The sequence below is a fragment of the Pelodiscus sinensis genome, chromosome 3, assembly GCF_049634645.1.
Source record: "Pelodiscus sinensis isolate JC-2024 chromosome 3, ASM4963464v1, whole genome shotgun sequence".
Lineage (NCBI taxonomy): Eukaryota > Metazoa > Chordata > Testudines > Trionychidae > Pelodiscus > Pelodiscus sinensis.
In genome coordinates this window covers 150,501,873-150,528,042 of record NC_134713.1, presented here as the reverse complement: position 1 = coordinate 150,528,042, position 26,170 = coordinate 150,501,873, and the positions used below count along the sequence as shown (strand labels likewise).

The window sequence follows — 26,170 nt, the reverse complement described above, 5'->3', positions numbered from 1 at the left end:
TTTCAAATGCCAATATTTCTTTTTTTGAGATGAGATGACCACATTTGTATGCAGTATTCAAATGTGGGCGTACCATGGTTTTAAATAGAGGCATTAACATATATTCTGTCTTATTTTTAATTATTCCTAATATTCTGTTCACTTTTTGACTGCCACTGCACACTGAGTGGATGTTTTCAGAGAACTATCCTCAGTGACTTCAAGATCTTTCTCTTGAGTAGTTGTAGCTAAATGAGTGCCCATCATGTTATATGTATAGTTGGGATTATTGTTTTTCAATGTGCATTACTTTACATGTAAATGAACACTAAATTTCATTTGCTATTTTGTTGCCCAAAATGAACAGGCTAAGAAGGCAAAATTACCAATCTCCATAGTTTTTAGAGTGCCATGAGTGTGCTTAATAAACTAAAGTACACAAATACATACACTCACATATACACTTTCATGTGTAACACAGATTTTTCACCTTGATTTCTATGGTAGTAATCTCAAGCATCAGAATGTGGTTCTTCTCTGATAGTCAACACCGTGCATGATTTTATAGACCTATACAGACAGTGAAAGTTCAGATGCTGTGATATTGAGACTCACTAGGTTGTGTTCATCACCCGAACACCTAATCTTTTTTTCACTCAGTCCATTTTTGGGGCTTATCATTTCTTCCATTTTAGGCACACAAGCATTGCCAGACTGGATCAAACAGGTTTTTGAATCCAATATTCTGTCTCCAACAGTCAGTTCCTGGGGCTTCAGAGTGAGGTGCAAGATCTCTACAGTAGGCAGATGTGTGATCATCTGTCTCCATGAAGACCTCATCCTAATTCTTAATGGTTAGAGATTGATTTAAACTCCAAAGTGTAGTATCTTTATTGCTTTGAAATAGTCCAGCAATGGGGAACCTGCAGCCCCAGCTTGGCTGGATCCGGCCGCCGAGGCTCGCTCCCCCGGCACTGGGGAGCCTGCGCTGGCACTCCAGTTCCCCCCTTGCCCACTATCCCACTGTGGGGCTGGAGAACACAAAATCTACCAGCCTGAGGGTCAGCAGCCCCCAACCCAAAAATAGACAGATAAGTGTGTATGTATTAGTGGATGTAATATGGAGAAGAGAGCTTTAATTATTACAATTCTGAACTTTATTGTTCTCTAAATTAACATCCAATATCCCTTTACATCTTGCTAAATTCTTGGTCTGTGTGACATCCTGTGGCATTGAGTTCCTCAGTCTAATTATGCATTGAATGAAAAAATAGTTCTTTTTTCAAATGTGAATTTGGTACCTTCCATTTTTCTTGAATGTCCCATACTGCTGATGCTGTAAGGAACATAGAATAGACACTCCTGAGTTGTCTTCTCCGTATCATCTGATTTTACATTTTTAGCTATGATTCCTGTAATCACCTTTCTAAAGTAAAAATGCAGATGTTTTCTCTCTTTGTAGGAGAACTTTTCCATATAGCTAATCAGTTTTGTTGCCTTTCTCTTAACCTCTTCTAAAGCTAGTATAGCCTCTGGAGTGACCCGCACTACCTCTAGTATTCCAAATGAGGGCATACCATTGATGTGTTTAGAGCAGAGGTTATCAGCCTTTTTTTTGTTGGCGGACCCCCGTTTAAAATTCATTCTTAATGATGGACTCCCAATTGAAAAACTGATTTGCAAAAGTCTATGTGGACTTCATACAAACAGTTACTGTTAGTAATGCTTTAAGAAAAAGAGTAGAGGAATAATCTGATACTACAGATATCAGCAACACAGGAGTGCCTGCTTCAAGGACATCTTCCCTGCCATTAGTATGGCACAAGCCCCCGGACTCCTCTTACTAGTGTTGAATGAATGATGGTTGAATGGTTACATAGGAGGAATATAACTGGTCATGGTGATATTCCCAAATTTTTGCATAGTTTTCATCATGGTAAGGGCAGAAACACTGTAGCCCAGCTTTATTTCTCTATAGAGAGTAGCCACACAGACAGCACTTACCATATTAACAGCTGTAAAATAATTCCATTCCTATCATCTTCATAAAATGCCTGGATTATAGGGACCCACATACCAAAGTCAATCCTATACCATGGTCCTTTATACAAAAGGTAATTCTGACAACTAAGCCTGCTACTTATTTTGTCAATTTTCACTTTAGTTTTTTCTCTCAGATCGAAGAATAAAATGGTCTAAGGTAGTGTTTCTCAACCTTTTTGATACCAGGAACCAGTTTGCTACCTTCCTATATTGTGCCAAGAAGAATTTAGGAACTGGCACTGGTCCATGTTGAGAAACACTGGTCTAGGAAGATATTGCTTGAGATTAAGTTTGTTTCCTTACCTCATCTTCATTACTGAAAGCCTAAGATCTAACTAAATCTCATAACTATATTCAAAATGTCATTTTTATGCAAGTAAAAATTAAATGATATTTGCTTTTCTTGATAGAGGGAATTTAACTGAATACATTTTTGAATGTATAAGAAGAAGGAAAAGAGAACAGAAGGCTATAATTTACAAACTTGTTGACTTGAAATTCTCTCATCTGGGGTGTGTTAATTTGCCCATTTAAATTCCTTTCTTCAAACTCTATAGAAGATTAATGCAGCATCTTTCCTGCCTCAGAAAAAAGCACGCATGTGTGCACACACATATACACATACACACAAAACCAGCATACTACTATGTCATTGTTTTCTAAAACAGTGAAGCTTTCAAGAAAGGTTTTACATCTTTAAGAAATCAAATAAATTCCAAATTAAATAATAAAGAGAGCCACAGAAGGTTGCCTTCATGCAAGAGCCAGCTTTCCCAAGTGTCTCATCCTCTCCCCTCTGTCATCCTGAGGCAATGTGCCTGCATTTGTGTGTAGATTTATAGTTTATCTTTATCTATGGCTTCATCTGTAGGTAGCTATTATAGCCGCCTTGCCTGGATATTGTTTGGGCCTGATAGATCTGTCTGTAGTTCATCAAAGGGGAGCTGAGTGGCTAAAAGCCATTGGGTCCAGCTGAGGATGAAATACGAGCCATCAGCCTTGGTAATGGCTGTAAAATTTCATAATTACACGGCCTTTATTACATTGCATAATGATCCTGAAGCAGTATGGAACAATTAATTAAGATTTTCAACCGTGGCTCTTTCAGAAATTAAAAGGTGCTAGTGGCTGAGAAATGGGGAAGTGTCTTGTCCTAAAAGCATTAGAGATGCTTAAGAAGTACTTCCTGAGTACTTAAAGAAAAAGAGAGAGAGAAAGAAGAAAAAGAGGAAGATCAACTAGTTAGGGAACTAGTAACAAGGTCACATTCTGTACTTGATGGTAACATTTTAATGTTGAAACTAACTCTAAAACACCATCACCAAGCTTTTTTCTTTTTCTTTTTATGAGTATTACTTGTTTACTTATTTTCACCATCTGTTGCATTCATAGAAGTTCATCTCTCTGCACCTTCAATAAATGTATGCCATGACACAGGAGAGTTAGTTAGCTGCATACTATGCTGCACTGACCACAAATTTTCTTTTATGTACTTTCTCATATCAGGACACATATGGTTGTGACTACTTTCTTCCACTATTTGATCTGAGGAAGTGGGTCTGGCCCACGAAAGCTCATCATCTAATAAACCATCTTGTTAGTCTTTAAAGTGCTACATAGTCCTGTATTTTGCTTGAAATTCTTTCAAGATCTTTACAATTTGATAGGCACTCTCAAGGAAGACTTTTCTTTTAAAAGCTGTTTCATATTTATTCATTTATTTTCTTTGGAAAATAGCAAGTCAGACTTAATATATGTATATTTTTTCATAATCTTGACCTCAGACCTGCTAAAGAGTAATTAGATTTGCTTCAAGAGTAACTCAATAGCCTCTGATGTAAATTCTGAAGGACAGAGGGAAAGAAAAAATACATCTTGATCTTAAAAAACGGGAAAAAGAGAAAGACATGCACACAACCTGTTGTAATCCATTTCTGGCAACAATTCCAAAGGCCAGCACATTTGGATGAGGCAGTGTTCATTGTGCTAATTTTAATAATAGTAATGAAAAGATAGCAAAAATAAACCCAGTCTTTTTTGTGTTTAGTCCAAACTTTTGAGAGATCATTTGACAAGAAGGAAACTCCTTTTAAGAAGTGCCATTAGTTTCCCTTATTTCCCCCTCAAGCTATTTAGATTTATACAAAACCGTCCAATATTTGCCCACTTTGAGTATCATTGTTTTAAGTGACCTGTCATCCTGCAATGTCTTACCTTTCTAAACATTTCATGTGAGGCTAAGGTTTCCCTTTGCATCTCTAATAATAAACTTTTCCCCGAAAAAATTTGGAAGGATTATGTGTCTCAAGGAGCTGCTTGCGTGGAGTAAATTCGCTTGTTGAGTCATTTATTCCCTTAATAGGAATTTTCTGATCTGCTGTCATTCTTGTTCACACACTGGGTGTCACTGCCTCTAAAACACTTGTCATTCTTTAATGGAAACAAAATAGTCATTGCAGGCAGAGCCGCAATGTCATTCCACTACCCCTTGCTGCGTCGGCAATAGTGAAAATGACAGAGCGGCTCTCAGTAGGGGTAATTAAAATGTAAATATTGATATTTTATTATTTGAAATTACTTTCCAGTGCGGCATTTAATATCTCTCCATCTGTGCGGCTCTGTTTAGCGGTCACTTTAGTGCAGCTCTGGGATGCCAAGCAGCGGCTTGATCCCCGTTATGTCAAAATGCTTGTTGCTGCTTAATTTTGATATCTAATTAAGTGGAAAAGTACAGTCCACACTGTAATCCATGGCATCTTAACCAGCTGCTTGGGTATATTTAGAATTAATCTCCACTATGGAATCATCCTAATGTATGCAATTAAGAATCTGCCGATGGCTAATTAGGTGTATTAGAATCAGGCAGCTTTTTTCTTCCTTTATTATTTGGACTGTTACAGACTTAAGACACTCTGCCTCCAGAGGTAGTCCTAATGGTCCATACACACTCTGCAAGGACAAGTGAACCCTCTACATTCATATAAGAGAGATACCAGTCTCCCTCCTTCTCTCCTTCCCTACTTTATTCCCCGAGAGCTAGGCAAATGCAAATATTATTTGAAACATACAGTATCCCCGTGATATTAAGGAAATAAACTAACCAGCAGACAGAAGCAAAAACCAGCTGTGGAAAAGATACAAGGCAGAATGTGTATAACACAAAGCCCTGATGTCACTTTTTTGTAAGGGGGAGTGAGGGGTACATTCATCAGAGAATTTTACAGCCCTGATAAGTTTTTATTTCTGTACACTTGAATGGAAAGCTTTTTACACCTAGCTGTCACAGCACAGGCAGGCTTAATTTATGTGCATTGATTGCATTGTAAGCATAGCCATCTCTGTATGCTAATATATTCCAACACTGGCTTTGTATTAACCTGATTGGGTAATTCTTGGAAATTTGACTTTGCCAGATGGAAAAGATGGAGGGACCAGGGATTGCCACTGTTCTCACTAAGGAAATGACTGGTTGCTTCCCTGGAGAAGTGAAAGCCAGAGAGTAATGACCTAGCACTGTTTGAGCCAAAGAGCACTCAAAGCAGACCAAGTGGAGTTTATCAATAAACGGTAGCTCATATTACACATACACAGACCCCCTCCCCATCTCCATTTATAATATGGTTTTGAAAACAAACGAAAAAGCAAACAAACCCCCCTAAGAAATTCAGAGAGGAGGATTTTCATACCGTCTTCACTTCAATCTATTGTGCCCAGTCTTGGCGGCACACATGCAGTGCCATAATCTCTAATTATTTTCAGACCCTGCAATATGTGCAAGTCTGTGTGACTATAGGAAGGTTTAAGAAGCTTTAACTGTGAAGATTCTAGTTGTGTTGGCTGTCTGTTGAGTTCAATACAAATGTCTCCAGAAGATGACTCTTGTTGTTCTTGTTTGTCATTATCTTACTTTTTTTTTTCTTTACGTTCTTTTGAGGAGAATTTAAAGAGTGAGAGAGGGAGACTAAAGCCACCCTTTATAACTTCAGAGATTAGACAACAGGTCAGGCAGAAGTATATTTGCTTTCTACAACAGTGCCTTCTGTTACTCCGGAAAGTCTGTTTATAGAGAGTCAAAATTAAGTCTCCATGCTCATTTAACACATACTGATATTAAGCAAGGGAGCCCGCTCTGGTGCTAGTTTGTGTATCTGTTTTTCTTTCTTTTTTTTTTCTTTTTTTCCCCCCATTTGTATCAGAATGGCCATGTCAGATCTTCTTCAATCTCAGTAGAAGTGTGTGATAGTTATTCCCATTATCTTAGGATATGTGACATGATTTCTTACCCATTGTCACACCAATGTGTACTTCACCCTCAATCAGTGGGACCTATATGAGTGGGCAATTTAATTCAGGCTAGTTAAAAACAATATAAAATGTTTTTTTAAATCCTGATGGGAAGTACATACCCAGGAATGGCTTTCTTACATTAAACAAATGGGCCATTTTATGGGCTAAATTTTCAAAGCGGTTTCAACTCGGCTTCTAATTTTGCACCTGTGTTTTTGCATCTACAACCATTTGTAAGCACAATTTTTAGAATGTTGCTATCTACATGAATTCCAGGCACAAATGGCATTTGCACATGCATATCTCTTCATAACATGCCTGAATTCTAATACTGGTATCCACAACTGGCTGAGAGAAAATGAGTGCAAAATGAGAGTCTCTGTTTGAAAATGTGGGCCTTTTGCCCAAAGCAAACTACCAGCATCATAAATATAGACCTATTCCTTTCTCTCTCATGCAAATGCCTGAGCCCGAAGGCTAATGATCTCAGACTGTCTGGGACCATTTAGAGAAGCAAATTCCATTGAAAAGTTTCTGCCTGTGGCTCACATGTATTCATATCTAGGCCCTGACATGGTAGTAAGAGCATACAAACTGTAGCAGCTTTATACAGATGAAGAGTAACTGTTCCAGATAGCTGGGACCCAATGATGTTTAAAGGTCATGAGTTGAAGACCTGTACATTTTAACTTTAAACAAACAAACCACATTGTACATATTGCTGTACTCAAAAATAACACCGGTACTCAAAAACAACACCGGGACTCTTTAGGTTAGGATTACTTTCCTTCAGGAGACCTACAACTGTAGTGGGCCACCTTGTACTAATAACCTGAATTTTAGAGCACTTCCACGGGCAATACCTCAAAGTTAAAATCACCACCCAAGAAAGGTAGCACGAAAGTATTTTCATGTACCATCCTGACAATAAGAAGGAAAAATAATCCCTTTCTTCTTTACGGTTATTTTTCCCTTGTCTTTATAGCACCCAGTGATTAAACAAAATGTATTAGACTGGATTCTTGCTAGTATAAATCTGTCATAACTCTGTTGACATGTGTTTGAAATCTGTTTAAAATGTGTAGTATTCCAGTGGTGAAAGCAGCGTGAGAGGAAAGTTAAGCCCTTTAATTGTTTAAATCTTTTTTTTCTTATTTTTTTTTTAGATCAGTATATTAGGATAGTATGTTGTGAAATTACAGGTGAAGGAAATAAGAGTCCAATGCTGCAAGCTTTCTGTGTGGAAAGGGAGTTCTACACATTGAGGGCTTACCAAATCTGTCCCTAAGCAACTATGCCTAACTTGTTACATCTAACATGTCACATTGCTGAATGTTAGCAACAGAAAAGGCTAGTATGGAATCAGATAAAAGGACCCATTCTGTGACACTTTCAAGCTGCTATTACGCTGTGAGTCTTAAAAAGAAACTGGCAAGAACAAATGCTGTAGCTGAAAATAGCAAGAAACTAAAAGATATATCGATATGGACACATTTCTTTTCTTTCTTGGACATAAATCTGATTTAAACAACTCATGCTTGTGAGCTGCAATCAGTGACATGAGGAATGAAGCCTTTTGTGTGGAAAAATTACAAAACTTAAATTTTTCCTCTTTAGAACTATTATGTAAGGTTTGATAGAGTGTAGTAGATAAAACTGAAATATTTCTAACTGGCTTTTAAATTACATTAACACTTTTTTACAGCCTGAGTGAAAGGTCTTGCTGGGCAAGCAGCACCTTCACTGTTTGTAAATGTCTAATTTGTTGCTTTTAAATTGCTGTGAACCTCACTTACTTAGTCCTGCTGAATGATTCCAGTGTTGCAAATACTTCTGACAAGTGAATATTTGCTTAGTGAGAATCCATTGTTCTTAATGGATTGAGATGGACACACAGTGTGAATGCATTTTTATTGCCAGCCCCTGTATCTGCTATTGTTTCAGTGAGAGGAAGGTAGCATTGTGATAAAAGCCCAGGACTTCTCAATTTAATGCTTGGCACTTACCATCCTATCAGTAGGATTCACTCAACAGTGCTTATGGTCAGCATTTTTCTGTGCTGTAAAATAAAATCAATTAATATTTTATAAGAACTTACACAAACAGAGAAAAATATGGACATGCATTTAAATAAGAAATGATAAAATGAACAGGCTGGCCCAAGACAACTTTAGACTCTGTCGATGCATGGGAACCCTTTGTAGGGGACTCAGATTAGCCCCCAGACATCCTTGTTGTGAAATCTACCTATCAGATGTCCTTGCCACTGTGTCAAAGCTAGCATATGGCACTCAGAACTTTTTGTGCAGACAGTATAACCTCCAAATTACATGATGAGGTGGAAGGTGTTTTCAGACCAGGATCCCTTTGCATACCTCTTTTTTTCCCATTATATTAATGAGGGAGGGGCTCAATTTATCCCCTGTAGAAAAGCATTGATTGGACAAACAGAGAGCGAGAACTTTGGTCCAGAATGATACAAGCTAGTCCCTAAACTTAAAATGTTTCTCTGACATTCCAGACTGGTCCTTTAAGGCGGGCCCAATTGCTTGTGTATTTGGTCTTGACTTACAGTATTGGCATGTTTGCGCTTTAAGCTTTAGCTCATGTTTACTACACGAAAATCTTCACTTGTTGTCAGAGTCCATCTTGCTGTAGCATCATGTGCAGTTGCTAACCTTTAGTACCAAGGGTGTCTCTTGAAGACTGCCATGAAGCAAACAGCTGTGCTATTTTCAGGTTGAGGTATCAAAGAGAAACTTTTACTGTTGGGACCCAAATTCAACCCAGATGTGACGAGAGGTAAATCTCTGGAAGTCAGTGGAGTTGTAGCAACCTTCCAGGAGACAAATTGGGCCCACAATCTATAAGATATAGTTGGTGATGATGTGGTAGCCGCAGAGTGAAAGTACTGCAGCAGCATTTATTGATCTGCTTAAGGCCAAAGTGTTTATGGGCTTAGGTATTTCTCTGAATATAATGAGGTAAATTTGTGATTTAAAAAATGGGATTAAATGAATTGCGCTGGGAGTATGAGTTTCAGGAGCCCGGCAATCAGGGAAGTATTTACTTTCTGATCTTCTTGGGATTTCCACAATGGGAAAAGAGAAGCTTCAAGTTGGAGTCAGTTCTACATAGGCACCTTTAGCCAGCTGCCTTAGTCCTGTCTAGACAATGTCATATACCTATAGCAGAAATGTGGCTGCTTGAGTCTTCTGCCAGGGTTTATATCTGTGGGAGCCTCATGGTGAATCTAGGCAAGTACTGAATGCATATGAAAGAAGAAAGGACAGTAGTCCTACAATAACAAATCTGGAAACATATACGGACAGCTTCTGATTTGACAATGAAGTAGAACTACTGCGAATTTACAGTGGTGCACCAGAGACAAAAATTCGAAGCCAAGCACACTATATAAACTACTCAATTTTTTTCATGAAAATTGAGAGAGAAATAAGCCATGGCATTTAAACCTTTGATTTTGTACTTTCATCCAATGGTGAATATGCATCATTTTAGAAATGAGGAAATTGCACTGAAAACCCCAGTACACACACAACATTTAGAAGGAAGTTAATTTATCAAAATTAAGGATGAATAATTTAAGAATCCAAACTCTGATATTTCAACTGTGGAAATACATTGAATTTGCAACACACTAGTGAACATGTCATTTTAAAGCACAGCTTTGATTATAAAAATGTAAATGAAGATATTTGAAGTATAATACATTGAAAACTGGATGAATATTTTGCTCAGAAACTTAACAGATTGTCAATAAACATCAGTACATTCCAGATTTGTCAATCCCTTTGCTATTCACTAAAAACAATCCTGGTTTATAAACCAATAATATTGATGTAATAAATTCAGTATAATGTGAATCAAAAGAAACCAGGGTTCAAGAAGCAGTAGCCTGGGGTAGGCATCAAATGCTTAATGCTGAAAATAATGGCTTGAGATAACTGTAGATGTACTTTTTGTAAAATAGTTCTTATTTTGCTTGGTGTATGCTACAGATCTTGCTTTGGCACTTGACCATCTGCAGCTGCTTCACTCTAGCCCCTAGTGAATTAGTGTCCATGAAGTCCATCTTAATGAAGTAGAGGAAAGGGTCTTCAGGAATATAAAAGATTTACCCTGCTCAGCATGGGGCTGTGTGCATGTGAAATAGAAAGCAAGTGGTGCATGTGCCGATATTTGAAGAGAGCAATGGATTAAAAAGCCCCATTTCAAAGACAGCTAAATCTGTATGTAACCATGGTTTAGAAATCCTAATACTGTGGGTAGTATAGTTCAGCTCCTTGTTAGTGGAAGTACACATAATAAAACACTAAGTCCTTTGTTACCTATTTATTCCTCACTTCCTCTAAGCACCAGGTTTATTTGTATGTGAAAGGAAAAATCAAGTATGTGCTAAGTTGCTCAATCAACCTTCTCTGAATGTACACTTAGTGATCCCAGTGAATCATTATGGCATAATTACAGTTTGAGTGTGATATACTGTGTGTTGAAAAGTCACTATTTTAGAGGGAGAAACATTGCATTCCTTCCTCCTGCAAAATACTGTAACCAGCAAATCAATCCCATTGCTAACTGATATTATGAGACACACTGTAGATTTAAAATGCTTGCACTCAGCTATATAAAAATGGCACTGAAACGAATGCCTACCAGGGGTTAAATTCATATGCCTGCACTGCAGCCTACTTCTGTCAACACTCAGCTCAGGAAATAAACATTTATACTTTCTGAAATGAAAGTGTATTTTTGAAGACTAGCCGTCAGATATTTTTTGCCCTTCACACTTTCAAATGCTTAGCCTTTTTTGTAAGTTGACTGCAAAGTGCATCAGTTTGCCAGGCAAAAAAAAAAAAAAAAATCTTGACAAGTGCCCATGGCATCATTGTCAAGCACATGAGTGTCTAGTAGAAGATGGCAGGAGGGTTGGCACAAAACATGCTTCCTTCAAGCTTATTACCTCAGGGGTACCTGATTCTTGAGAAGCTTTTCAATCCTTCCAAATGACGTTATTTCAGACTGTCATCTGGTTTATTTGGAGCACACTGTATTGCAGATAAACATGCTATTTAACTGCAGGTCAAGGTACAGAGTCACTCTGCTAGCAAATGCCTGAGATACATTAAATGGCACTGACTCGGGGAAGGAGATGAAGAGAGATCAAAGTTGTCACCAATATGCATGGAATGGTTGGGAAGGAGGGAGGAAAAGTACCATGGTATAAGTGCATTTTAAAAAGCCATAATACAGCTGAACATTTTAAACTATGACCTGTCAAACACCAGAGATTAAAGACCCACACAACACACTATAAAAAGTTCAGCAACACAACCATAATGCAACCTCTTATATCTACTAGAAAAGAATTCACCATTGTGAGCTAGAAGCAGGTAACTAGTCCAGATAGCTGGAGAGATATTTATGTAGAGTTTGTGGATTTATTTTTTCAAATAATTACATTTTAAATGTAGTATTGTTAATGAAACACTTCATAGGTCTGTTTATCATGACTTCAGTTAGTAACACTGATGCTGTCGCTACGTCTAGATATTAGGCATAATTAAATATGTTTTTCATCAAAGTGTTCCTATATTTGCAAATAGAAGGCCACATTTTGGAACTTTTTAAAATTTAGAACACATTTTGGTCCTGATTGATTTATTGAAGAAGGAGCTGGAACATAAGAAGAGAGTGATCATGTGAGTAAAGCTTGGAGGATCAGGATCAAAGTTTGTTGAGCTAAAGAAATAGGGATCTCAATTTTTTTTAAAAGATCTCATTATGTAAAGGCATATCCCTAACCCATTCACTTACTGTGATATGCTGACTATCCAGTGAAAGGACAATTGTATTGTACTTTAGGCATGCTGTATGTTTTCAAATATTCTTGCCCCAAAAAACAAACCAAAATAAAACCTCACACCCACACCAAACAAACACAAACTCACCACTCCATAGCATAGGTGCAACACGATGGAACTTTACATTCCTATGAAGGGGTGAGTTTAAGAGTTAAAATATGCTTTCACTGAGCAGATTTTCAAGCAAAAGTTTGCTTTTTACAGAGTAGGAAATGTTCATGAATATTTGTTTTATTAGGAATAATTAAACTGTTCTATTGGTCAGTTTCTTTATGACATAATAATTTGGGCTAATATTTCAGCATTTCCTGTGAAAAATCTATTTGCAGAAAATGCATTCTTCATAAATATAGCACAGAACATCACAGGCAGTAACCTCATTTTCTTCACAGAGATTGTATGCAATTTCCTTTGATTATGACACATGATAAATCTCGTATTGAAACAAACTGAATTTGTGAAAGTTCTTTTACAAAAGAAGATAAGTAAATAAGAAGATAGTTGAGAGCTTTGAGAAAAATAAAAAGATGAATTGCAAGTTAAACTTTTTTTGTAATCAAAACTGATTTTATTGCCTTTTGCTTAATTAAACCCCTCAGAAGTGTGTGAAACATTGTTATGGCTGAAAAATTGTTAATTTGTAAATCACAGGGACAAAAGGGCTCTACTGCAACTTTAAAGTTTCCATGCACGTAAATGTCAATAGAGTGCCTTCTCCATCATCAGCACTAAATTCACATTGATGCCTCTTTTCTTCTCTGTATTGATCCTTCCATGAGAACGTAGATTTGTATCTGTTAATTAATGCGTCCTGAAACAGCGTTTGTATTAATCAGGCAGATAAGAAAAATTGGATGCCTGCACCCTCATGACAACCGTAAAAGTGCTAGCCCTGATAAAATCGTGGATGGACCTCAATAAAAAAGTTCCTCCTTCCACTCAATAAACTAATCATCCTGCTTTTAATTATTCGGCAGAAAGATGTGTGGAGATTGGAGAATGTGTAAATCTATTTACTAACAGCAGTGTCTGGAAGGGAGAATAAGGCTGTCACAGGACGGTGCTGCAGGCTACATTCTCTGTCCATCTGCTACTGCAGAAAAAACTGGTTCTGGAGAGAAGGGAAAGGAACAGAAACGTGGAAGCTAATTGAAAGCCTACCTTCCTCCTTATGACTTTTCAAATGATGATTTTTCTTCTCCCTTTTCCCTGTTTATTTGAATCACAGATTCAAATTCTCATTCTCAGCTTTCGCCTTTTCACGGTTCTTCTTCCTTGATCAGTTTTTGGTGGATTTGTTTGGAAGGCAGGGGACTACAGTTCTATCATAGGGTACCAAAGAGAGTCTGAAAAAATGAAAACAAGCATGTGTTTCTGTGAGAGAGAGAGAGAGAGAGAAAACAGGCAGTTTCGATGCATTAATAAAAAAAGCGACTGGTTCATTGCTAATTTGCAGCACATACCTTTATAAATGTGCCAGTTTATACCCTATTCTTACTGGGATATAAATACAGACTTTAATACTGGAGGAAAGTGCATTTAAATATAGTTGAATGACAAAGCCTGTTCTTTCAGCAGGAATCCTGTCAAAGAACATGTAAGCAGCTTCATAAACAACTACATGAAAGCTTCAGACATGTCTTAAGACCCCCTTAAGAAAAGCTTGACTAATCCCCTTTGATGATTTTATTAAGTACTTGTGGTTGATGGTGCCAACTGGCAAACTACTACATTCATCAACGGGCCAGAAATCACTTCCTTTTTCATATTGTTCTGTAGCTCTAATGTGATTGGGAATATTAACAGTTTGATATAATAAATTAACAGCTACTGTAAACAAGAGCTTGAAAAGGTAAGACAGTAAAGATGTTTGCCCTTAGTGATCCTATTAGGAAAGAGAGCAGGAAAAAAAAAAGCAAAACTTAAATTCATTAAGAGGCATTATTAAATTTTCTCTCTCCCTCTCAAAAATGATGGTGTGATTACTATTCACTTGCCACTTTAATGTGTCATCCTGTTATTTCAGCAGCCGTAGTAGAGGCAGAAGCCATTACAGAAGTAATTAGCGTCTATTCTGAAGAGGGTAGGCCTTACTTCTCGTTCTGCTGAGGTTGAAGTTCAAAGCGCTCTTTGCTCATTGTGATAATCACCTTAATTCTATTAAAGCATAAAATCTTTCCTCTTAAAAAAGTTTTTTTTTTAAACATGCTCCTTGATTTAAAGGGGGCCTCTGAAGACATTAGTTCATTCTCTTTACGGTAGTGATGAACAGAGGTAAGTGTCTTCTAATAAAAGCCCTTCAAACCTCGGTTTTTATCTTCTAACTTAGCTGCCATCAGATCAGAGCTTCATAGCAATAGATTATAGAATGTTTCTACTGAGAGAGAAAGTGCAAACCATTGTATGTTGCTGTTTATAACTCCTCAGAATTAATATAACTCCCACAGAAAATGCATACAAATTCAGGCTTGCTTCTAACTTTTGCCTTGATTAGAAATCCTTTAATTTTATGCTGATTGATCTTGCAGAGGGGGAGAGTGGAATCCATATGTATTGATTCATAACTTATACCAAAAAAACAAACAAAAATGAAAAGTTGTAATACAGAGTTATGGAGCATTTGAACATATTTAATATTTTTCCCTTCCCTTTTTTTTGCTGTTTAGGATTCTCCACTTTGTCTCTGGCTGACCAGATGAGCCTTTTACAGAGTGCTTGGATGGAGATTCTGATTCTGGGCGTAGTTTACCGGTCACTTTCTTTTGAGGATGAGCTTGTCTATGCTGAAGATTACATTATGGATGAAGACCAGTCTAAATTAGCAGGCCTTCTTGACCTCAACAATGCCATCCTGCAGCTGGTAAAGAAATACAAGAGCATGAAGTTGGAGAAAGAAGAGTTTGTCACCCTCAAAGCCATAGCGCTTGCTAATTCAGGTTGGCAGTTTCTCATGATGGTTGCTACATTTTTTTTATGTCCCTTTTCCCTTTCTTTACCCGTAGTATCTTCTGCATGGTTATTCTAAACAATGTTTAGGAATGAGTAATTCTTAATTGCATTTTCAGTTACTTGTGGGCTCTTATATGGAAAGGCTACACACAAGACAGCTCAAGTTAAGGAGGTTCTTCACAGTGTTAAGCCATTGTGGAACATATTCCTAATGCAGTAAAGAATAATACATGGGACAATTTGGATGGTATTACACAAGCAGCGATCCTTTCACATGAATATGAATATGCTCTACTAAATCCATTTTATAATCCAAATAAGACTAATAATTTCACTTAAACTGAATAGAGTGGATGGATGCCTGACTATGCATTATATGATTTCCTTGAATGCAGACATTAAATGTATTGGTAAGGTGAACTCAGTGTTGGTTGTGGGTGGGGGAGAATCCCTGTTTCATTTTACAAGGACTACGCTTTACCATAATATAGAGAATTCATGTGATAAAGTTTCACTAAAAGATATTATCTATCCAGAAGGTGTTAAGATTTGCAGAAAGTATTTTTTCCTCTGAATTTGAACATAAAAGTGCTGAAGCAGTGAACGGTGTCTGATAAGTAAAAATCGTTTGTGCTTTGTTGTTTTCCTTTTGTGTCTCCCTAATGCTTTATTATAGTCTTAAGTCCCTTTTATCATTTGCATAAAGTTCAGGATAGATCCCTCTTTAATGACGTGCCGATCATTAGATACCTGGGTGTCAATAACGTGCTCTGATGCTATGTACCATTGACAGTCACACCGTGCCCCTCCATCTGCTTTTGTTTTGACCCTATCTTTGAACTTTATCTTGGTTGCTAGCCAGTAGTTTTCCCTTTAATTACAAGAAGGAAACTGTCAATAAAATCTGTTAAATGGGATGCAATGAGTGGCTTGAATGGGCGGACGGCTATTTGTTCAAATTCTGCAGCATTCAAGGTATTGACAGTTTGTTTTCTGGGGCCATATGTGACGATCAATCTCAGGCTGGGCTCAGCCGCGCTGAAAAATGAAAAACCAGATTGCTTTTGCTTACTTGTGGATGACGACTTGTGATTTGGCGCGGTCCTAGTGAGATGAGACCTTCTGCCCAAATTGCCCCCCTGAGAGTCAGGACGCGTGACTGTTTTTAGAAATAATTTTTTAATTGATTTTGTAATTAACAGTTCATCTACAATATTGATGCATGAATCCTCAGATTGATAGAAGGGAAATTGTTTTCAGCAATGAAGTTGTACTTTCCTATTTGTCTTTGTAATGGTATTTAGTATTTTGCATTTTTAATTGGAAATATAATTCAAAAAAGGCAAAACCAAAACACCATTTGTTTCTTTGTAAAATAACCTCCATCATCCCCTTATTTAATCTTCTTAATTGATATGTGTCCTTTTTATTTAACCTACACAGACTGGTTTGGAATGCCAGTCAGTGCTCAAAGTCTCTATTTGTTTGGAAGATGATTTATTTTAGACCAAGCTGAATATAGAGTTCAAAACACTTCACAGCTATAGGAAAGGTTTTCCCCAAGATTATATTCCAGGTTCAAAAGACCCAAGTTGTGCTCATTTAGGGGTTTAAATTGAGAAGTTTTTATTTATTATTATTATTTTGTAATTTTAAGTCTGTTTGATTAAGAAACATTCCTGTAGGTTATTCTATAATAAATACATGATGGATCTGCATAAGATACCATCAAAAACATTTTAATGATATATATAAAAACATTATATGACAAACTCATCTGTAGCTTAAGTTACTGCAATTCTCATCAACTTCAGAGGGAATTGCATCCAGGATAATATGAAAAAAATATATTTAACACTCAAAGCAAGTTAAAATTAAACCATATTTTCATAAATGTATATGCTAATTTGAAAGTTAACTATTATTAAAGGATTTAAAATGTGTATCAGCAACGTAACACTAATTTATAAACAAGGTTTTTTTATTGTTAACACTAGACATATTAGTTACTAAAGGTCAAAATCTTGATCCTACACATTCTTTAGCATACGAGTAGTCCCACTGAACTTTTTACTTAAGGATAACACACATTGACATAAACAGGAGTTTTGTCCGAGCAGGAATTTAGGATTGTATTCCTCAGGCATCATTTTCAGGAAAAGGTCAAACCAATCTCTAGTTTTAATAAGTTACATGTGCACCTCAGGTAGTTAGATGTCAAACTTCTACCTATTGCTAGCTCACTAATTGTAGGTATGAGTTGCACCTATAAAATTACAAGTCATTAATAGAGAATCAGGCCCTTAGTGTTTTGATTGATAATTCTATTAAAGATACAGTATAAACTTTTTCCTAGATAAAACAGAAATTTTTACATAACCATGTCCTTGATTAATGTAAATGCAATTATAAGAATAATCATTTAGTAGTTTAATTTTAAATATAGATTGTTGTTGTGGCATCTTTCTTCTATGAGTGATTTTAGAGTTATTCAGATATTTATTCCCCCAGCTTAACCTTAATGGACTCCTATATCTGTAGGGACAAAAAAATCAAGTACCACAAGGAATCTCACAGCTTTCATATGTTTCAGGCTGATCTATCTTGTCTAAAAAGAATCTCAGGTTAACTCTAATGTAAATAATAGACGATAAGGGGTTTCTGACACAGTATCTGTAGTTAGTGATTTATGATTTAACATCGTGCCATTTTCATTACTGGTATTCAAAGGCAGAAAAAAGAAAATTTGGATTATCTTAACTATGTTGGACTCTATTTTTAATAAATACCACAAGCTGTTGTGTGAACAGACAAATCTAAATGTCAATAAATAATCTTTTAATTATAAGTTCTCCAACAGTATATGCCATTGTTACCATTAAAAATCACTGTTTCCCAACAATTTGTGTAGAATGGTATCTAAAATACCACAATTATTTACTACTAAGAGCAGAGGAGAAATTTTGTATTTTGGGTAGTGCTGTGTAGTGCATATTGGCAAGTTTTCTCTTTTAAATGATGATCATTTTAGTTCTGTTTTTATAATTTTATAGACATCATACTGTGTCTGTTCTGTAGGTATCAGTGAATACAGAATGTGCAGAAAGTCTGGGAACAGTCTATAGTTGTTATAACTACATAACAGAATACATTTTTTCACATTTTGTACACACCGTTCAGCCCTGTGTACAGGCATGATTTCAATGATTCTTTTTTGACCTACAATGTTTGATATGACATTCATCTAAATTAACAGCTTAGTTTTAAACATCTGGCTTGATTCAATAATAATTAATGCACTCTTTATGCTTTAATACCAAAGAAGAGAGTTACTATTCATGTTTGTCCTATCAATATCCCCCCTTTCCTTTCCTTTCCTTTCCTTTCCTTTCCTTACCTTTCCTTTCCTTTCCTTTCCTTTCCTTTCCTTTCCTTTCTTCACACACATAAAGACAGACAGGTATCTTGAAATGGCTTCAAGAAAATTCCCTGTGTTCAACTGTACTGCTCAATGGACAGAAAATCTGGCACCACTTAGCGCTTTGTTTACTCACACAGAAAACCAGCTTTGAACATTTTCCAAAATATTCACATTCCAGTTCCTTTCTCAGATGTTAGGAGAGGTAAAAGGTTTGCACTGAATGTGTGACTGTATACACATAGACTTGTGCATGTGCACGCACGCACACACACACACACAAAGGGGATCCTGCCCATCTCTTTATGGGATCATGATATGCTTTTGTGTACTGATTTATACAAAGAGCCAGGAAAGCAGAGTTTTTGTTTTCATTTGCTTGTTTGTTTTGTTTGGGAATTTCTTAAACTATGCCTATAGGCCAGAATTTTAAAAAAGGGGGTCAGATTTTTCCAGAATAGCTCAGCTCCCATTTAAGTTCCATTTCAGAGGCAGCTATTTTAATATCCCTTGCCCCATAAAAGAGAGAGAAAGCAAGAATCAGGGGCTGTACATCATAACACAATGAAATACAGACAAAATGCACATGTAAGGAGGGATGAAACTTCATTGATATCAACAAATTTGGCTCTTAGCTAGGATCTAACTTCTAAAACTTTATCTTCACCTAAGTTCGATGGCATTTATATTTAATTTTATGACCAATTTTGATAGTAGCTATATGGTATGCTATGGCAGACAATATTTAATTTCTAGTGATGCCATCTTTTGTCGCCTGTATTTTCTCTATTGTATTATTATTTCCATTAGTCTTGAAATTAGTTAATAGGACATATATAAAATCGGTACTGATGTCATTGTTACTGTATTAGTATTACTTCAGCTAATATAAATACCAAAAATGAGGTCTGTTCCTTTCATAAAACAAATTGGAAATTGCTAGTATAATAAAAGTTTCCTGATACACACATGCAAGTTCATTTTCCATGTTGTCATCTAAGTACGATTCACTATTTGGGGAGCAGATGTCCCTGTTTGCCACCATTTACTAGAATTTTATTATTAAATAGACTTTTCTCTGGCACTTCATGCTAGAATCAACCTTGTGTTCATTAATGAGTTTTTCTTCATATCTTTATGAAGTAGGCCAACATTATCCCCATTTGCAGATTAGGAAACTGAAGTACAAAGAGGTGAAGTAGTATGCCCAATCCTGTGGCTGGACTGGGATCAGAACCCCAAGTTGACTACTGCCATTTACAGTCGAGTGACTTTACTAAAAGAGTCTATGGCTCCCTTGCTAAGAAGCAGGTATATTGACCAGGAAGCAAACTCAGATCAGCAGCTTTATTAACACAGTGGCAGAAACAGAAAGGCTTAAATTCATAGTTGCTTCTCCTGTTTTTCCAAAGTACAGCCCAAGGAACTCTCATTGATTATCCTGCATCGGAAGAATAGGACCCTTAATATTATCCACGCAGTCTTGGGGGTTTTGATATCTTGTTCAGTTACTCAGTATTGCAGTCTATCCTTCTCCAAACACTTGGTCTGCGTCTAGACTGACATGATTTTCCGCAAATACTTTTAACAGAAAAGTTTTTCTGTTAAAAGCATTTGTGGAAAAGAGCATCTAGATTGGCACGGACGGTTTTGCGCAAAAGCACTTTTTGCGGAAAAGCATCCGTGCCAATCTAGACGCGCTTTTGCGCAAGAAAGTCCCGATCACCATTTTCACCATCGGGGCTTTTTTTCACAAAACAGTTTTTAGCTGTCTACACTGGCCCTCTTGCGCAAATACATTTGCGCAAGAGGGCTTTTTTCCGAACGGGAGCAGCATAGTATTTGTGCAAGAACATTGACAATCTTACATTAGATCATCAGTGTTCTTGTGCAAATTCAAGTGGCCAGTGTAGACAGCTTGCCAGTCTAGACGCAGCCTTGGTATCTCTGCTTGGTAGCTGTCCTGTCTACTTATTTATTGTCCTGATCCTGTGACTCCTCTTGAGATGTAGGTAATTTTAGGAACAAAAAAGACAATTTCCCCCCTTTTAAATTCATGTTAATCCTGAATTTACTGTTTTTTCATGATACCATAAATCCTAACCACCTTAAACACCATCAAATAAAGTAATTCTTGAATTCATTTTAACATTCTGTTCTCATCTTTAAAATATATTTTCTCCACTGTTCATTAAGGTTACCTCTATATTGAGATATATACTCTATGGTACAGTTGCTGCTGGCCCAGGTCAGGTGACTTGGACTTGGACTGTGGGGCTAAACATCACTATGTAGACTTTCAAGGTCCGAGAGCTTGGACTCCAGTGAGAGCCTGAAAGTCTTCCCAGCAATTTTTCAGCCATGAGCCTGAGTCAGCTGATCTGGGCCAGCAGCAGGATTTTTAATCCACATTTAAACTGTGTTGAGGATTCACTCTACTTAAAAATAGGCCAGATCAGTGTACTCCCAACTACATATGTGTTGTCTGAAATTCCATTTTCTGTCTACTTGTTTGTATATGCCCTAGGTGTTCTCTGTGGGGTACCAGAATTTCTTCATTTGTATCTCTGTAATTTCCCTGGTATATGGTGGCGGAGAAGTTCTGCTTTCCAATGTTATAATCAGATATAATCTCCTCTTCAGAAAAGTTTTGCCCAATCACTTTAGCTGACAACAATACCAGACCCCAGGGCAGAATGGTCACTGCCCCTCCCCCCCCCCCCCCCCCATGCACAAGTCACACCCATAGAGGTATGTATGATCCACTGACATTTGGGTATTGTTGTGCCCAGCAAACTGCCAGTTGCTCTGCTAGTGTCCAATGAGCTGCTGGGCACCCTTTCCAGGCATGGCCAGGCCTTCCACATGCCTGTTCGGCTGCCTTCCCGAGCACTGGTACCAGCCTGCACATATCTAGGAGCCCTGCACCTAGTTCAGCCAATTTAAAAGGGGGTCTTCTGGCTGCTACCCCTCCCCAGCCCCGATCTATTTAAATTGTCCAGGCCCCTGGGCAGTTGCTGCCTTTGCTCACCACCTCCCAGTGGTAGCCTATGTCAGGCCACCAAATTCATTTTGAAATATACTTCAAATTCAGATCCTGCAATCCAGTGTTGCATTAAAAGCTCTATAATTACTATTCTGCTTGTTCTTGATCTCATCACATTCTCTCAGAATCCTACAACTACTTAATGTTGTATCTATTTTGGACTTGTGAATTACGTAGTTATACAGAACTATCAGTATATCCCCATGGTTGCTTTCAATCAAGTTTTTTCTCCTACTTGTTGATGTTTTTTCTGTCTCATGTCTTGTGAACATGTAAATGTTTATGCTCACTGCTGAATAATCCCTGTTGCTTGATTGCTACTATTTTCTTGATTTAGACAGCCTCTATTTTTGACATTCAGAAATGCTTCATTTGAAGTCCATGTGTTTCATCTCTTCATATTTTCTTCTTAGTGATATTAAATACATAAACACTACAAAGTACCATTTTAGAGTGGTCTTTCCCTCAGTCTAGGTTCATGCCAAACATTTGCTAGTTTTTGTGCTTTGCGGTGTGTCCTGGGTGGCCAGATGTTTGTTTTCTTCATTTGAGATGAAGCCTGAATGTTAAATGAGGTAGATGGTAATCAGAGTTGGGATCTGGACCTTTACAGTATTTTTCAGAGATGATAGGTCTAATTTTTCTCTTTTCTGCACAATGATATAATTAACCAGGTTTCTGTGAAGCTGATCAAAAGAAGTCCAATTGTATTTTCCCCTGCTGCTATGGGGAAACAAAGCATTTTCAAGAATAAGATGATTCTCAAAGCACAGTTCAATGAGTCAATGTTGATTTTATCTTCTTTCATTGCAAACCTCTGATCAACCACCTTTTTCACCAATTCAGCCATGAAGTCTCTTGCTCTGAGCAGCTGACGTTGGTTGGCATAGTATCAATGAGTTCCTGGGCTGTAGAAATCTTCAACCTCATCCACCTGTGCTCCTTTTTTGCATCCTAATGTCCTCGTTTACTTTCATTGTTAATCTAGGCACTGGGTTGAAAAGATTTCATATCTGAGTGTAGATTTCTACAGGACAGTATCTCTTTGGAATGGTAATTGTAAGATGTCCAGGAGGTGTTGAGCTATTACAAAAATGATTTTTTAAATTTTATATTCACACTTGCCACAGACAGACCATTTAAACTATTTACATTTAACATCTAACTATTTATTATGTTATTTGATATGTTATGCCTTTCTGAGTCTGCTTAGCTTCTGTGTTCCCTTAAATTATAATAATTCTCATTTACCTCACCATCATACACTTGCATGGACAGGGTTTATATTCAATAAAATAATATGCTTTTGATTTTCACTTCAGTTCCTGTATTTGCCACTTCATATTTTTTGCAACAATTTCTTTTAACTTTTGGGGGCAGTACAACATTCTGGGCCACTTCCCTTATTTTCAGAAACAAACACCAGCCTGATTAAGATCTACATTAATTTAATACTGGCAAGAGACATAGAGCCAAACTGCAAGGCCAGAACATGAAGAAGGATCTTAGTAGAGATTAATATTTTCTGGAGCAGTCTGCTATCTGACTCATGGTCGTCTAATTAAATAGCACAAATTTAGTGAGTTTGCATTTAAGTGTTTGCAGACATCAGGATGAGTAAAACTGAAATGATTTTGATTCTTTTCTCTAAACAGGAGGTTAAATGTTAGTAATTAATTTCATTTAAAAAATTTTCAAGCTAAATCAAAGTCTGCAAAGAATAGTTTGAAATCTGAATCACTGTTTGTAAACACACCTCTCTGCTATGTGGTCTGTCCATTTCTTGTGACATACATACCGAGGCATCACTGCCCAAACTTTTTCCCATGAACCCATTAGTTGTCTACAGAGTACATGCAGATGGCCCTTGGACAGTTGGCTGGTGACTCTGGGTTCATCTACATAACACCCTTACCTCAAAATAAGCTACGCAATTTGCACTATATAAATTGCGTAGCTTATTTCGAGGTTAGTTCAAAAAAGCTTATTTTGAAATTCGGTGCTGTCTACACGGTGCCAAATTTAGAAATAAAGCACTATTCCAACAAGTCCCTTAATACTTGTGGAACAAGGGTTACAGGGACGTTAGAATAGTGCAGCCATTATTTTGAAATACATTTCGAAATAACGGGTGCATTTAAAGACACGGAATTGCTATTCTGGGATACTTCCGGTATCCTGAAATAGCCCTGCTGTCTAGATGTAGCCTGTGTTTCCCACTGCCAAATTGATTTAAAAGACAGCAAAAATGCATTGTTATTATTACTTTTCTGTGTAAGCAATTTCATTGTATATCCTAGGGATGCTACATGATCACTGAGGTGAAAGGAAGGAAGCCACAATACAAATCCCTCTCTTAAAATGTAGTCCACACTGTGAAAAGGTTTGGGAGTCTGAGGTGTAACAGCTATGCTATGTCACAGATTCCAATTCGCTTTCCATCTTTTTTTTTTCTGTGCTTCCCCTCCCTCCCCCATCATCAAATCTAGTATAAGGGGGAAAATGTACAGGCAGCAAGCATTTGTAAAGTCATATAGCTGTAATTTAATTTGAGTTGCATTGTTACAGATTTGCAGAATCCCCATTGATTTCAATAAAAGTCTTGTACTCATCTGAGGAAAACATTACGAACCCACAATGTCTGCCCCCTGTCACTTTGAAAATTCAAACTTCACATCCACTGCATGAAAGGAAAATTTACCCAGTTAGGTGTAATCGGCATAATATGGTAAAGGGTAGAAATTAGCAAACATGTAAGGTAAATTTCTGCTATGTTTTGGCCTCTTTTTGCTCCTCTGGTGGCCAGAGGGGCTCAAGAACAGGCTAATTTGGCGAGCTGAATTTCTTTGGGATGGAAGTCCTTTCACCTGGCACAGAGCCAGCATACATGGTTCCTATACCAGCCCCCTAAGCATAGGTCTGGCGTAGAGAGAATGGAAGACGTAGTCTGCACGTATTGTGCGTTAGCGATGCATGGGGATGGTCAGCTCCTTGGGGATTATTATTGGCCACCAGAGTTTAGAGCAGTCAACACATTGTGCAATCAGAGAATCAGTGATCTGTTACTAGAAAATTGGCGCAATAGAAAGCCTGGGTTTTGGAATGCCATGCAAAGGTTTACAAAAACAATCATTTTAAATGGAGTCCAGTGGTGGTCAAGAAGTGTTTGTTTATGAATGCTGAATTTAATAGAGTACTCCATGTTTAATATCAGAATGTATGTGTGTGCATGTGCATTGTTATGTTATATACGGAGGGATTTGCCTTAAATTGTCACAGGTGAATAGTATTAACCAACCAGTTCTATACTAATACAAAAGAAGGGAAGATCTGAAGCTTTTGTTACACAAGTTTGAGTGATAGGAACAGTCTAAAATTTAAGAGATTTCCTTTTTAAATTTTTTAATCCTTATCTCTCCTTCACATATTTTGTTTTTATTATTCCCTTCTAATTTTTTTTACGCTGACCACCTTAGTGCATTATCTATTCTCTACAGTGTATGTGTATCATATCTAACTACCTGATTCTGAAAGCATCCATTCACTGAGACGTAGAATTATTAACCATCTAAAACCCCCAAATGACTTTGTTATGTGTAATTAATAGATAAAACTGTAATCTGAATCAATAAAATATGCTAAATGATCCAAACTTGTATATAAGGGTATGTCTACACTACAAAGTTAATTCGAACTAACAGACGTTAGTTCGAATTAACTTTCATAGGCGCTACACTAGCACTCCGCTAGTTCGAACTTAATTCGAACTAGCGGAGCGCTTAGTTCGAACTAGGTAAACCTCATTGCACGAGGACTAAGCCTAGTTTGAACTTACTAGTTCAAATTAAGGGGTGTGTAGCCCCTTAATTCGAACTAGTGGGAGGCTAGCCCTCCCCAGCTTTCCCTGGTGGCCACTCTGGCCAACACCAGGGAAACTCTATTGCCCCCCTCCCGGCCCCGGACCCCTTAAAGGGGCACGGGCTGGCTACGGTGCCCGTGCCAGGTGCAAGCCTGCCAGCGCCCAGCTAGCAGACTCTGCACCTGGCACGGCTCGAGCCAGCCACCCGATGCCCCCCAGCCCTCCCCCTCTTCCTGGGACCAGGCTGGCAGCTCCTGGGAGCTTGCCCAGGACCGTAAGAGGCGGGCACCCGCCTGGTCTAGTGCGGACATCGTGGACCTCGTCCACGACCTCCGCACTTGGCACAGGAAAGTGGCCGTCTAGGGCAGGAGAGCTGCCAGCCTGGCCACCCAGGAGCAGGTTTGCATGAAAATCAAGGTGGTCCACTGAGACCCCCGACCCTGAGCCCTGGGCTTAGAATGGCCATCCTGGGTCAGACCAAAGGTCCATCTAGCCCAGTAGCCTGTCTGCCGACAGCGGCCAACCCTAGGGACCCTGGAGGGGATGGACTGAAGACAGTGACCAAGCCATTTGTCTCGTGCCATCTCTCTCCAGCCTTCCACAAACTTTGGGCAGGGACACCACTCCTACCCCCTGGCTAATACCACTCCATGGACTCAACCTCCATGAATTGATCTCACTTCTCTTTAAACTCTGTTCTAGTTTTA

General features: G+C 37.8%; 1 protein-coding gene across 10 annotated transcripts in view; it reads left to right on the top strand.

Annotated features, from left to right (window-relative positions):
* The window catches only part of ESRRG (estrogen related receptor gamma), a 537,949-nt gene that overhangs the window by 504,187 nt on the left and 7,592 nt on the right, over positions 1–26,170 (top strand). For all 10 annotated transcript variants that reach the window (XM_075925198.1, XM_014580750.3, XM_014580752.3 and 7 more), the window contains one exon: positions 14,858–15,127. In XM_075925198.1, coding sequence (XP_075781313.1) covers positions 14,858–15,127 — 270 coding nt within the window. The remainder of the gene's footprint in view (positions 1–14,857; positions 15,128–26,170) is intronic.